At 45.7% G+C, this 10,499-nt stretch overlaps 1 protein-coding gene across 4 annotated transcripts in view; it reads left to right on the forward strand.

Moving 5' to 3' along the window:
• Positions 1-10,499, forward strand: part of LOC128769186 (contactin-associated protein-like 4) — a 43,607-nt gene that overhangs the window by 21,254 nt on the left and 11,854 nt on the right. For all 4 annotated transcript variants that reach the window (XR_008416363.1, XM_053882595.1, XM_053882596.1 and 1 more), the window contains 10 exons: positions 176-323; positions 1,709-1,906; positions 3,170-3,345; positions 3,408-3,533; positions 4,628-4,886; positions 5,125-5,268; positions 5,900-6,083; positions 7,832-7,938; positions 8,713-8,832; positions 9,713-9,913. Coding sequence is in view for 3 of the 4 variants with exons in the window: in XM_053882595.1 (XP_053738570.1) it covers positions 176-323; positions 1,709-1,906; positions 3,170-3,345; positions 3,408-3,533; positions 4,628-4,886; positions 5,125-5,268; positions 5,900-6,083; positions 7,832-7,938; positions 8,713-8,832; positions 9,713-9,913 (1,663 nt within the window). In the remaining variant the exon portion in view is untranslated. The remainder of the gene's footprint in view (positions 1-175; positions 324-1,708; positions 1,907-3,169; positions 3,346-3,407; positions 3,534-4,627; positions 4,887-5,124; positions 5,269-5,899; positions 6,084-7,831; positions 7,939-8,712; positions 8,833-9,712; positions 9,914-10,499) is intronic.

The raw sequence follows: 10,499 nt of genomic DNA on the forward strand, positions 1-10,499 counted from the left end.
GTTATTACGTGCAGTGTTCCATGTTAATGAGCTGAAGGTGTCGTTCTGAAGCTGCTTCTTCATTTTCCTAGAAGGTTTTGGATGGTATTTTTAAGGTTGGGAAACAGTGTAGAAGTGGGGGGATCTGAGATGAATAGTTTTGACCTGTCATGTCCATGTTCCTGTGTGTGGTCAGTCTTTTCCAGGGAACACCAATGCAGACAGCGTGGTTCATTACAAACTGCAGCAGCCAGCGGTGGCTCGCTTCCTGCGCCTCCTCCCTCTGGGCTGGAACCCCAATGGGCGGATCGGACTACGAATGGAGACGTACGGGTGTCCCTACAGTGAGTTTTCATGACAGTATTTTAGGGCTGCGACGATTAATTGATGTCATCGATAACGTTGACAACACAATTTCGTCAACGTCAAAATCTGCGTGATGATGCGTCGTGTTGCTGTTGGTGTAAACACATACAGGCTGCCGGATGGGCATCGAGAACTGTTTGGTATTGATAACTTGGTCCTCTGTCTCTCTCTTCCTCCTAATTATAACCAGAACTGAACTAGGGAGCTACACTGAACATATCGTGTTGGATTATTATTCAAATAACACCTTTTGATGTGGTTGTTGATCAGATATTTTATATGAGATACGTATATGGGACCAGTGAAGGCCTCCGTTGTAAAGAACCGGAGCAACTGTTTCATGGTCTGTGCTTCACAGGGTTAATACTTGTTTCTGGATTATGTGTCATTATTTTAATATACTTGTTTAATAATGTATTTTGTCAGAGTATCACAGTGAGATGATTTGAAAAACTTAAGGTTAAACAGAAATCCAAACAAAGGGAATCGCGATTAGTCGACTAGTCGAAAGCATAATGAATAGAAATTAATTGTTAGTCGCAGTCCTACAGTATTTTAAATGGTTCAACAATGGCCCCTCTCAAAGAGGAGTCATAATACACCCACCATTTCCACATTCAGACGTCAACCCCCAATTCACGCATTATAATTCAGTTCACACACTTGGCTGAGTTAAAATAGTAAATATTCTGGAGGGAGCAGGAAGTCGTCCTCTCGCATTCCCCCAGCACATCAGTCGATTTGTAAAGCAAGGAAACATGTTTGCTACTGTTTCAAAGGCTCAACAGGTTCTTGTCTGAGCTCAGCTCAGGTTCGGCTCATTAATTATTCATGGAAATCGTCCGTCAGGTAAAAGCACAGTTTTGGAGGAAGATGGATTAGTAGCATTTATTAGACCCATTTTGATAAATGGCTGTTGGACATTTGGAGATATTTGCCGGTGGTTGCAGGAAACATCTGAGTGTTTATCAGCAGGTCAGCCAGCAAAACTAATGTTGCATCCTCTGCTAAACCTGCCGAAGTGATAAATAAAGCTTCTGACAGTGAATCATTGGAAAACTTTCTGGATCTGAACCTTGCATTTGCATGAGCCTAATGACATTTAAGTTCCCACTCTCACACTTTCCACCCGATCTGAGCCAGTGATGCTGCGCTAAAAAATTCTAAGTCAATGGGTGGGAATGTTATATAATCGTACTTTCGTTCATATAAGTTGTCATAACCTAAACTTGTATTTACTTCTAATACTTTATTAGGTTCTTAATATGTGTGTAATGAAGGTCTACTTCTTGTTTGTCAATAAAACCCGCTGGTCCTGGTTCTAAGAATCTCGGTAAAGTCCTCGATCTCTTCTGCTGTTCAGGGTCGGATGTGATGAGTTTGGACGGCAGCAGCAGTCTGGTGTACGTCCCTGAAAGGAGACACACGTCAAGAGAAGTCGTCTCCATGAAGTTTAAAACCCAGTGGAATTTTGGCACGTTGCTGTTTGCTGAAGGAACAGAGGGCCTGAGCTTGAGTCTGGAGTTGGAGAAAGGGAAGCTCCTGCTGCTGCTCGGACAAGGTAACAATGGCACTTCATCTGTTAATGTGTCGGGCGTCATGTTTTGTCGACATTATCAATCGACTTTGGTTCTGTTGGAGAAGGGATTCATGTTACAGAGGTTAGGAGAAACCAGACAACTGCTCACATTCACACTGTTCTTCTGTCTTAAACACAACAGCTGGAACCTCATTGTTTAGAAATTAAAAACCAAGTCTGGTTTTCCTTCCTCTCTCTATGATGTTGGTTGTACACAGATTCATCCCCTGACTGATGGCAACAGACAGTCTGGTGTCTCTCCGCAGGACAAATATTCTTGTCTGGCTCGTTTCATCCACAAAACAGAAATCCGTAAACACGCATTCATCCATCACACACATCCAGATCAGCGCTTCCCCCTGCGTTTGCTTCTCCCACAAGAAAGTCTAATCCATTTTTAATCACCATTGTATTTAGCTCCTGCAGGATCACTTATTTGTTCTACCTCCTCCTCATCTATCTTTAATGCTCTCTCCACACTTCCACACAATCGCCTCCAGTATGCAGATCTCCAGCAGCGATGGGAGAGTTGATGACCTCGCTGTGCTCCTCGCTCCGGGATGCCCGGAGAGAATAAACCTTGGAGTTTGTTGTTGTTGTCATGCAGCTGCTGTTTACTTGACTCCGGGTCAAAACGAGTTGACGAGTGGGTCAAACAACAAAGTTAGAAGAGTCAAACGGCTATAGACCTAAAAGGAGCATCAAATACATTTTCTGAAACTTTGTCTTCACGAAGGTCGACGGCAGACTTGTGTTTATGCTTTTTGTTTTTCGCTTTGTCTGGGTTTGCCGGGGTCACGGCGTGCTGATGCTAGCTGTCGACAAAAGTCACATGAGTTCTCTGTTTTGGAATGGTGAAAATGAAAACCTGGCGTTTCAGTTCTCTTTGAAAATAGTCACCAAGTCAAGAGGGCATTTTTCCCATTCACACAGTTCAACATGCACAAGTGTTGCAGTGATGGAAGTACACCTGGAAGCAGCACTCATGGCTCCTTGCCGTCATTCGATCATGAGTCTAGTTGAACAAGGAGGATGAATGGCTTTTTTTCCTGTTGCACTAGCTCCACACTTAGCTGTTGGTTTCTTCCAAAGCCAGGATTCAACACTGCAAAGTTTTTGTTGGCATTGTTAGCACTGCTTCTTACCATCAGATACATGCTTGTTGCTGTGATCTCAACAGTAACTCTGTTTTGATGACTTGCTACTTGTGATAAATCTTCTTCTCCTCTGTCACACTCCCACCAGGTCCAACATCGACCTCCGAACCTCGGCGTCTCGCGTCCCTTGGCAGCCTATTGGACGACCAGCACTGGCACCTTGTGGCACTGGAGTGGCACGACTCTCTGCTGAACCTCACCGTGGACAAACACACTGAGAGGATTCTGATCGCGGCAGAGATAAATGGCTGGAACACTCAGCAGGTACAGGACCCACCACCACTCACCCTAAAGTCAAATCTAATCACATGATTGTCTTCCTTCAGCTGACAGTTGGAGGGCAGCGCCTGCACAAATCCAGGAGTTTCGCCGGCTGCCTGGAAAACTTGTTATACAACGACGTCAACCTGATTGGACTTGCAAAACGCAGAGACACACAACTGAGTGTGATGGTAAGTCATTATTCTTCATGATCATCACGCCCTATTCCAAGTCTAGACAGGTGCAGAAGCTCCACTCTGGTTTGGGAACATGTCAGTTAAGGCTTCAGTGCTGAGGATGCTCCACTGTTCTGCTGTGCAGGAGACACATCTTCACAGAGGCACCAGGCTCGGTCAGCATTTATAGATCACACCAGTGTTTGTTGATGCAGGTGCACATCGACGTTCCCGACGTTCTCTTGCCACTGCTGGTTCTGCTAACAAGGCACCCGTCCGATCGAGACTCTAACAAGGTCATTAAAACGCGTCATTAGAAGCTAACGAGGACGATGAATAGCAGAAGAGCGAGGACAAACACTGGCGACTCTTTTGTCTCCTCGTCGCAAACCCCTCAGATGTTTCCATGAACGGAGCATGATCCGCAGAGAGTTCAGCGCAAATGGATCCTCATTACGGCTGAGAGCAGGAAGCCAGCGGTGGTTTGGTGCAGCCGTTCAAAGATCTGCGCACTCGGCCGACAAAGTAATAGCGTCGGCTTTACAAGAGCCGCAGCTCAAGAGTATTAGTCGTGTTAATATTCTGCTGCCGAGTGTCCGGATGTGATAACGGAGTGAATGGCTGCCTTCCTGAGTCGCTGCACTTCAGCCCGACAGATCTCCTGTGGTTTTATCGCTCAATTAAAAGTACAGAGCTCGTGTCATGCTGCTGGAGGAGCGATCGCCATCGCCGCTGTGGTCTTGTATTCGTTTCTTGTGTATTTCTTGCTTCTTAAACATCTATCTGTGTTTTTGTTGCTGAATTTCTGATCAGATTCTTGTTGTTTTAGTGGTAAGTCATCAGTTTTTCCTGGTTCCTCTAATGACCTTCTGTCTTCACGGGCAGAAACATAACCGTTCACATCTGTACATTGTTGTTCACAAGCGTCACAGCTGGTTCCTCCCGGCTGCCTGGTGTCGTTTCTGCTTGTTCTTATTCTCAAGGAGACTTGCTGATGAGATGCCTGGACATCCGACCAGGACCACACGCCCTCCGCTGCTCTTCAATATTCATGTTTCTATTCCGTCTCATTTCCCTCCTCTCTCTCTCTTTCCATCCTTCCATCTCAGGGCAATGTGACCTTTTCCTGTTCTGAGACAGTTTCTGTGGCGGCGACGTTTCCGGGCCCCCAGAGTTTCCTCCAGCTGCCCGTGGAAGCAGGGTCAGGTGTGTCTGTAGGCTTCCAGTTCAGGACTTGGAATGACAAGGGGCTCCTGCTCACCTTCAACCTGCCGGAGGGGCGTGGAGTGGTCTGGCTGACGCTGAGACGGTCCAAGCTTCAGCTGAAGATCCAGAAGCAGGAGCAGCTGCTGCTGGAGCTCAGCACAGGTCAGCGAGCTCAATGTGATCGTAAGACGAAGCGTCTTAAATTTGAATTTAACTTTTCATTTTGTATCAAAAATATCAGTAAATTGTCTAGTTACTATGATATCTTCACTATATATTTTAAGTGTCTCACCATTTCAACCTTAAATGTGTTTTTTTTCCTTCTGAAATACCTTCTGAAATTCTGCCTTGAGAGGCTCGCCTGCTGACCAAGTTTCTTTGTGTTTTATTTTCCCTCCAGGCTCTGGTCTCAGTGACGGTCAGTGGCACTCCGTCGCGCTGAACTTTGAGAAAAGTCATTTGAGCATCTCGGTTGATGAAGAGGAAGTTGTTCACGCCAGCTTCACATTTCCTGTCGCCATTCAAAGCCAATTTTATTTTGGAGGTTTGTTTTCTCAATTATGAGTCTCTCACTGCACACAGAGATGAATCCACACATGTACCTAACTTGATGTTCTGCCCAGAGTACTGTTGGCCTGCAAGAGTCTCTGTGAACACACCGGGTTCCCACTGACTCTCCACCCCTTCTTTTATTTATTCCAGCCAACCACTTCTAAAAGGTAGAAAGATGAAAACAAGAATATATTTAGTTTTGAAGGTGAAACATTCTTGAAGCTCCAATTTCAATGTTTGGCCTCTGAGGAATACCAGAGCTGGGTAAATCAGAACTGAACTTGAAAGCATGTGTTATCAACTACCAGTAAATAAATGAATAATAAGTGTGAGGTGAAGTGTGAATTCCAAAAAACAAGCCTCAGAGGACGAGCGCTGGCTGAGTGAGGGAGGATGGAAGAAGTGATGTGAGCAGATCATTGAGTCCCTACTGCTCCCAAGGTCTTAGAGAGGAGGGGGAGAGTTGCAGCAGAGTGCCAGACTCTTCTTACTAGCCTTGCTGGGGTGAAGTAAGAATCACCATGATCAGGAAGCTTGGAAGTTTCCTGGAACTATAGAGTTCATAGGATCTGACCGTGAAGCTGTTGGTGTGGGGTCCATCTACAAGTCTCTGTGTCCTGCAGGGTGTCCGGCTGAAGGTGCAGGAGGAAGAGAGAGTCATGAATGTACAAACCCCTCCAGTGTCTACCTGGGCTGCTTGCGTCTCCTCACTGTGGACCACCAGCCGGTGGACCTGGTCGCGGTGCAGCAGAGACTGTTGGGGAACTACAGCCAGCTGCAGGTGGACATGTGTGGCATCATCGACAGGTGAGTCCTTCGCTTGTTTGGGCTTCAGGTTTGATATCTACAGAGCTAACACTGGTGCTTTTATCAACTATAGCTGTTCTGCACTGTCACCACTAGGGAGCAGGCAAGTGCTCCCAAAAACGATGGTGGAAGTGGCATATGATCACATTTGTGACAGGCATCTGTGAAACATATCTGTGAAAGAGAAAAGCAGCATGAGTGAGTGACAGTGAGGACATGAGACCGTTGTTATTGTGAGCGTCCTCCCTGGACTGGACGGTGTGACAGGGCCTCATAACTGGCTGTGCCGCTCTTGATGAGATCTGGTCTCAGCAGGGTTAAGATTTGAGCTCAAATATAGTGGCACCGGAGCCTGACTCCAGGGCTTTTTATCTGTCTGTGTTTGTGTCTGGAGCAGATTAAACATCAGACCGGAGCACAGAGGTTTATGAGTCATGTGAAGTGACGCGGGTGATGATCAGTGACATGATGCCACCTCGTGCTGCTCGTCCTTGTCAAGTCACGGGGGCAGCACAACCCTTGAGAGCCTTCTCTCACTCAGACGTCCTCCATGGGACCAAGATTCTCAGACTCTCTATGTGCCACACATTTCAAGCTAAAAGGCCGTTTTCCAGTTGCGCTCAAATAAGTTCCCTGCAAACGATGACAATGGAGGGTGTTTTTTGGACATCAAAACTGGTCAGTTTCAACAGCATTTTTATCTGCAGACTCGAGGCTCACCGTTCCTCGCATGTCACTGACAAACCAGCGTGGTGAGCTAAACGTTGGCGTGCTAATGTGGGTTTAAGGTGAAGCTAAGTGCTTCATCCGGAGGCTGCAGCTCGCCGCTAAATTACTGCAGATAAATGAAGGTAAACTCACAGTTGCAGGCCGACAGTTCGCTGAGTCAGCCATTTGGTCTAAACAAGTGGGAGTCGCTGGATTCTGTGCAGTCATCCGTTTTCTCTCCATCGCTGCCGAGGTCGGAGCAAACGCGCTCTGAAACCCTGTCAGAGCTTTTATTTTCACTGGAGATATTTGTATTTCAGAAATACTGTGCGGTTAATGATGATTAATGAGTGTCTCAGCTCCTGGGAGTCAATCTGTGTGTGTACTAATTAGGGCTGCAGGATGCAGTCGAAGCTTCATCATCATGATTCGTTTCCATCTGCAGAAGAGGGTTTCCGTCTCTCACTCTTTGGTCAGAGTTGACCTCCGCGGTAATAGATGAGGCAGTGATGACCTTAAAAGTGAACTGAAGAACCAACACGGTCCTCAGTGAGTCACTCAGTGAGCGACTCAAGGCACCTTCTCTGATGGACGGGCTAATTATGGGGGGATGCAGACGAGGACTTTGAACCTTTGATTCAGCGGCCGCTCAGCTGGGCTTCCGCTGGAATAAAAGTCGGACTTCTGGAGCGTTTTCATCTTGAAACACCTTGGACCGTGCGTTTGAACCTTCAGAGAGTGCTCTCGCCGCTTCACACCGGCTGTGTGTCTCCGTCTGTCTCTCACTCTGGGTGGAAGAAGAAAGGAAGCTTTGACGGCAGATTTCTGAGGGTTCAAGTGCTGCCAGGCGGTTTGAAGAAGAGCTTCAGATGGATCGCTGCTTTAGGATAGATAAATACACAAGTGACGCCAAACCTGAGGAATGACAGGAACAACCATGTGAAACATACGTGACTTCTGCGATACTTTGTTGTGTAGTTACAGTACGTGTCGACGCACTGCAGTAGCTCTGGTTACTGTAACACGTTGTCCTCTCATAGATGTTCCCCTAACCATTGTGAGCATGGCGGGGTCTGCAATCAGACCTGGACCAGCTTCCACTGCAACTGCTCCGAGACCGGCTACAAGGGGGCCACCTGCCACAGCTGTGAGTCACCATCTCTTGTACTCATTTTATTTATTTGTGTCTGCCAGGCTTGTCATGTTGCCTGCCCCTGGCTACCGTTTTTAATTATATGTAGGTGTTTTTTTTTTTTGTTTTCTGAGTCAGATGAGTTCGAACGTTTTTTTCAGTTATGTTTTTGTTCTTTTTTTACATTCATTGTGTTTAATTTTCATTGTTTATGATAGGTACAACTATTATATTTTGTTTTGCTTTTTTTCCATGTAGTTTTTTCTCTAAATGTTTTCATTCTAAAAGTTTTTTTCTGAAGCCCCAGATATCTTTTTAACTATAACATTATTTTAAGTTTTTTCCCAGTCATTTTTAGATTTTATTCTGTCCATTTGTTCTAATTCTTAGGTTTATTTCATGTGAAGTCAGCTGAGCTCTTGTCAGTGGTCCCTTCGATCCTTCTCTGTAGCGCATTTGTTTCCCCACTTTGGTCACCAACTGTCACCGACTTCTGTGACCAGAACTAAAGAACACACTCCTGAATGTGCGCCGTCTGAAGTCAACACCAGTGAGGACTTGTTTTTGTGTGAAGCTGCTGAGATAATAAGTATTCTCCTGCCTGGTGCCTGGCTCCTGCTCCATGCATCATCCCGACAGTTAAACTCTGGTGTGGTGCTCCTGCTGTGTGATCTGTTCACCCCAGCTGCTCTTCATGATTCATGGCTGCCAGATCTGCAGCAGCAGTCGCGGGACCTCAGCTTCTTCTGTTGAGGAACTCTGCGGTGACTCATGTCTTCTGCTCTTCAGCTGTTCACCAACAGTCCTGCGAGGCCTACAAGCACCGTGGCAACACGTCGGGACGCTTCCACATCGATGTGGATGGAAGTGGACCGATCGGCCCTCAGCTGGTGTACTGCAACATGACAGGTGACACCAACAGAGTTTGTTTATCCCACATGGTTTTATCACTCATCTCGAAAAGTCTCTGACCTGGAGCCCCTCTGCAATAATAATGAATAAATAGCTGTTAATCACGCTCATATCTGCTTATCTTTAATTTTCCACCAGATTGACTTGGGCTGTGCGATCGCGTGAAAGTTAATTACTGTGACAACACGTCAGCGCGCACTGGTGTGTGTCCGGGATCAGCCTGCGCTGATTACTGCCTCCGTCTGACAACACAGCTTTGATTTGAACCCTAACAGTTCCCACATTCCACACCTGAGATCTGCCCCCCGCCCCCAACTCTCATGCCTCCTCCTCACTCAACAAAGTGAAGTCAGAGTTGGCAAACTGGCTTTAAAATCCCAGATCGACAAGTTAAGAAAACAAGTTGTAATCGCAGATCACAGATGGCTCTGATGTGGCCCGCAGCCGCTCAAATTATAATCTGGCATATGGAATATCTATATCAAAATACTGCTTATTTCTACCCAGTTTATTTATAGTATTTCATCATTGTTTTGTTTTATTTTCTTTTACATGTATATTGTATATTTTTTCTTGCTATTTTGTCATTAAAAAAACTGTCAGCATTTTTCATTAAAATATAATTTAATCTGTTTTATACATCCAATTCATTTTACAAAATTTTTTTGAACTTGTTGCACTTCCGTGTAATTATTTTGTTTATTTTTTAAATCATACTTTAATTTAAAAAAAGAATAATAATATAAATGAATATGAATGAATGCAATCACACTAGTGTGTATGAACTGAATTTCCAAACGTGTTGGAGCTAAAATTGTAATGTAGCTAATGCTAGCATTTATTTATATTAACTGTCTTTGTCCCGTGTCACCACCAGAGGGAGACACGTGGATGGTGATCGAGCACAACAACACGGAGCTGACCAGAGTGCGACCTTCTCTGGGAGGAAATCAACATTCCATCCACTTGGACTACATGGTGGAGGAGGAGCAGCTGCTGGCAGCCATTGGCCAATCGGAGCACTGCGAGCAAGAGCTGTCGTACCACTGCAGGAAGTCCCGCCTCCTCAACACGCCAGGTGTTTTCTGATGACACGAGCGTATCTGCTTCTTACGTGAAGTCATGTGACCCCAAGTTTCAGACCATTTAATCCCATCTTAATCTGATAATCTTGTTTAATCCCGTCCTGCTAGTTGGAGTATAACTACTTCTACAGTAAAACAAATGCCAAACTTTCAGACAGTACTGCAGAACAGTGAAAATTACCGGCAGCTTTTACTTGAACAGCACAGTCAAACTTGTACTACCACTGTGTTAGTTCAGTGAAGGCAATCACTTCTCATTCTGTCTCTAAAGCCACTCTCCTTATTTGTTCTCTCCAGAGACACGCTCACGCTGTCTCTCTCTGTCTGTCTCACTGAGAACTTCATTGACTTGCTATGTGTACTCTGAGTGGCTGGAAGAGTTAAACAGGCCTGGTTCTCGCGCTCACAGAAGAAAATCGTTGGACTTGGAGAGCCGCGAGCGCTGCTCCTCTCTCCACTCAGCTAGTTAAGGATTTGTCTTACACCTTGTTCTTCCAGCCTGTGATTCCACTTCATCGACTGTTTCCTTTGTGGCTGTTGTGTTTTCTCACCGCTGATCGACTCCAGGAGAGAAACCTC

The sequence above is a fragment of the Synchiropus splendidus genome, chromosome 13, assembly GCF_027744825.2.
Source record: "Synchiropus splendidus isolate RoL2022-P1 chromosome 13, RoL_Sspl_1.0, whole genome shotgun sequence".
NCBI classification, from domain to species: Eukaryota; Metazoa; Chordata; class Actinopteri; order Syngnathiformes; family Callionymidae; genus Synchiropus; species Synchiropus splendidus.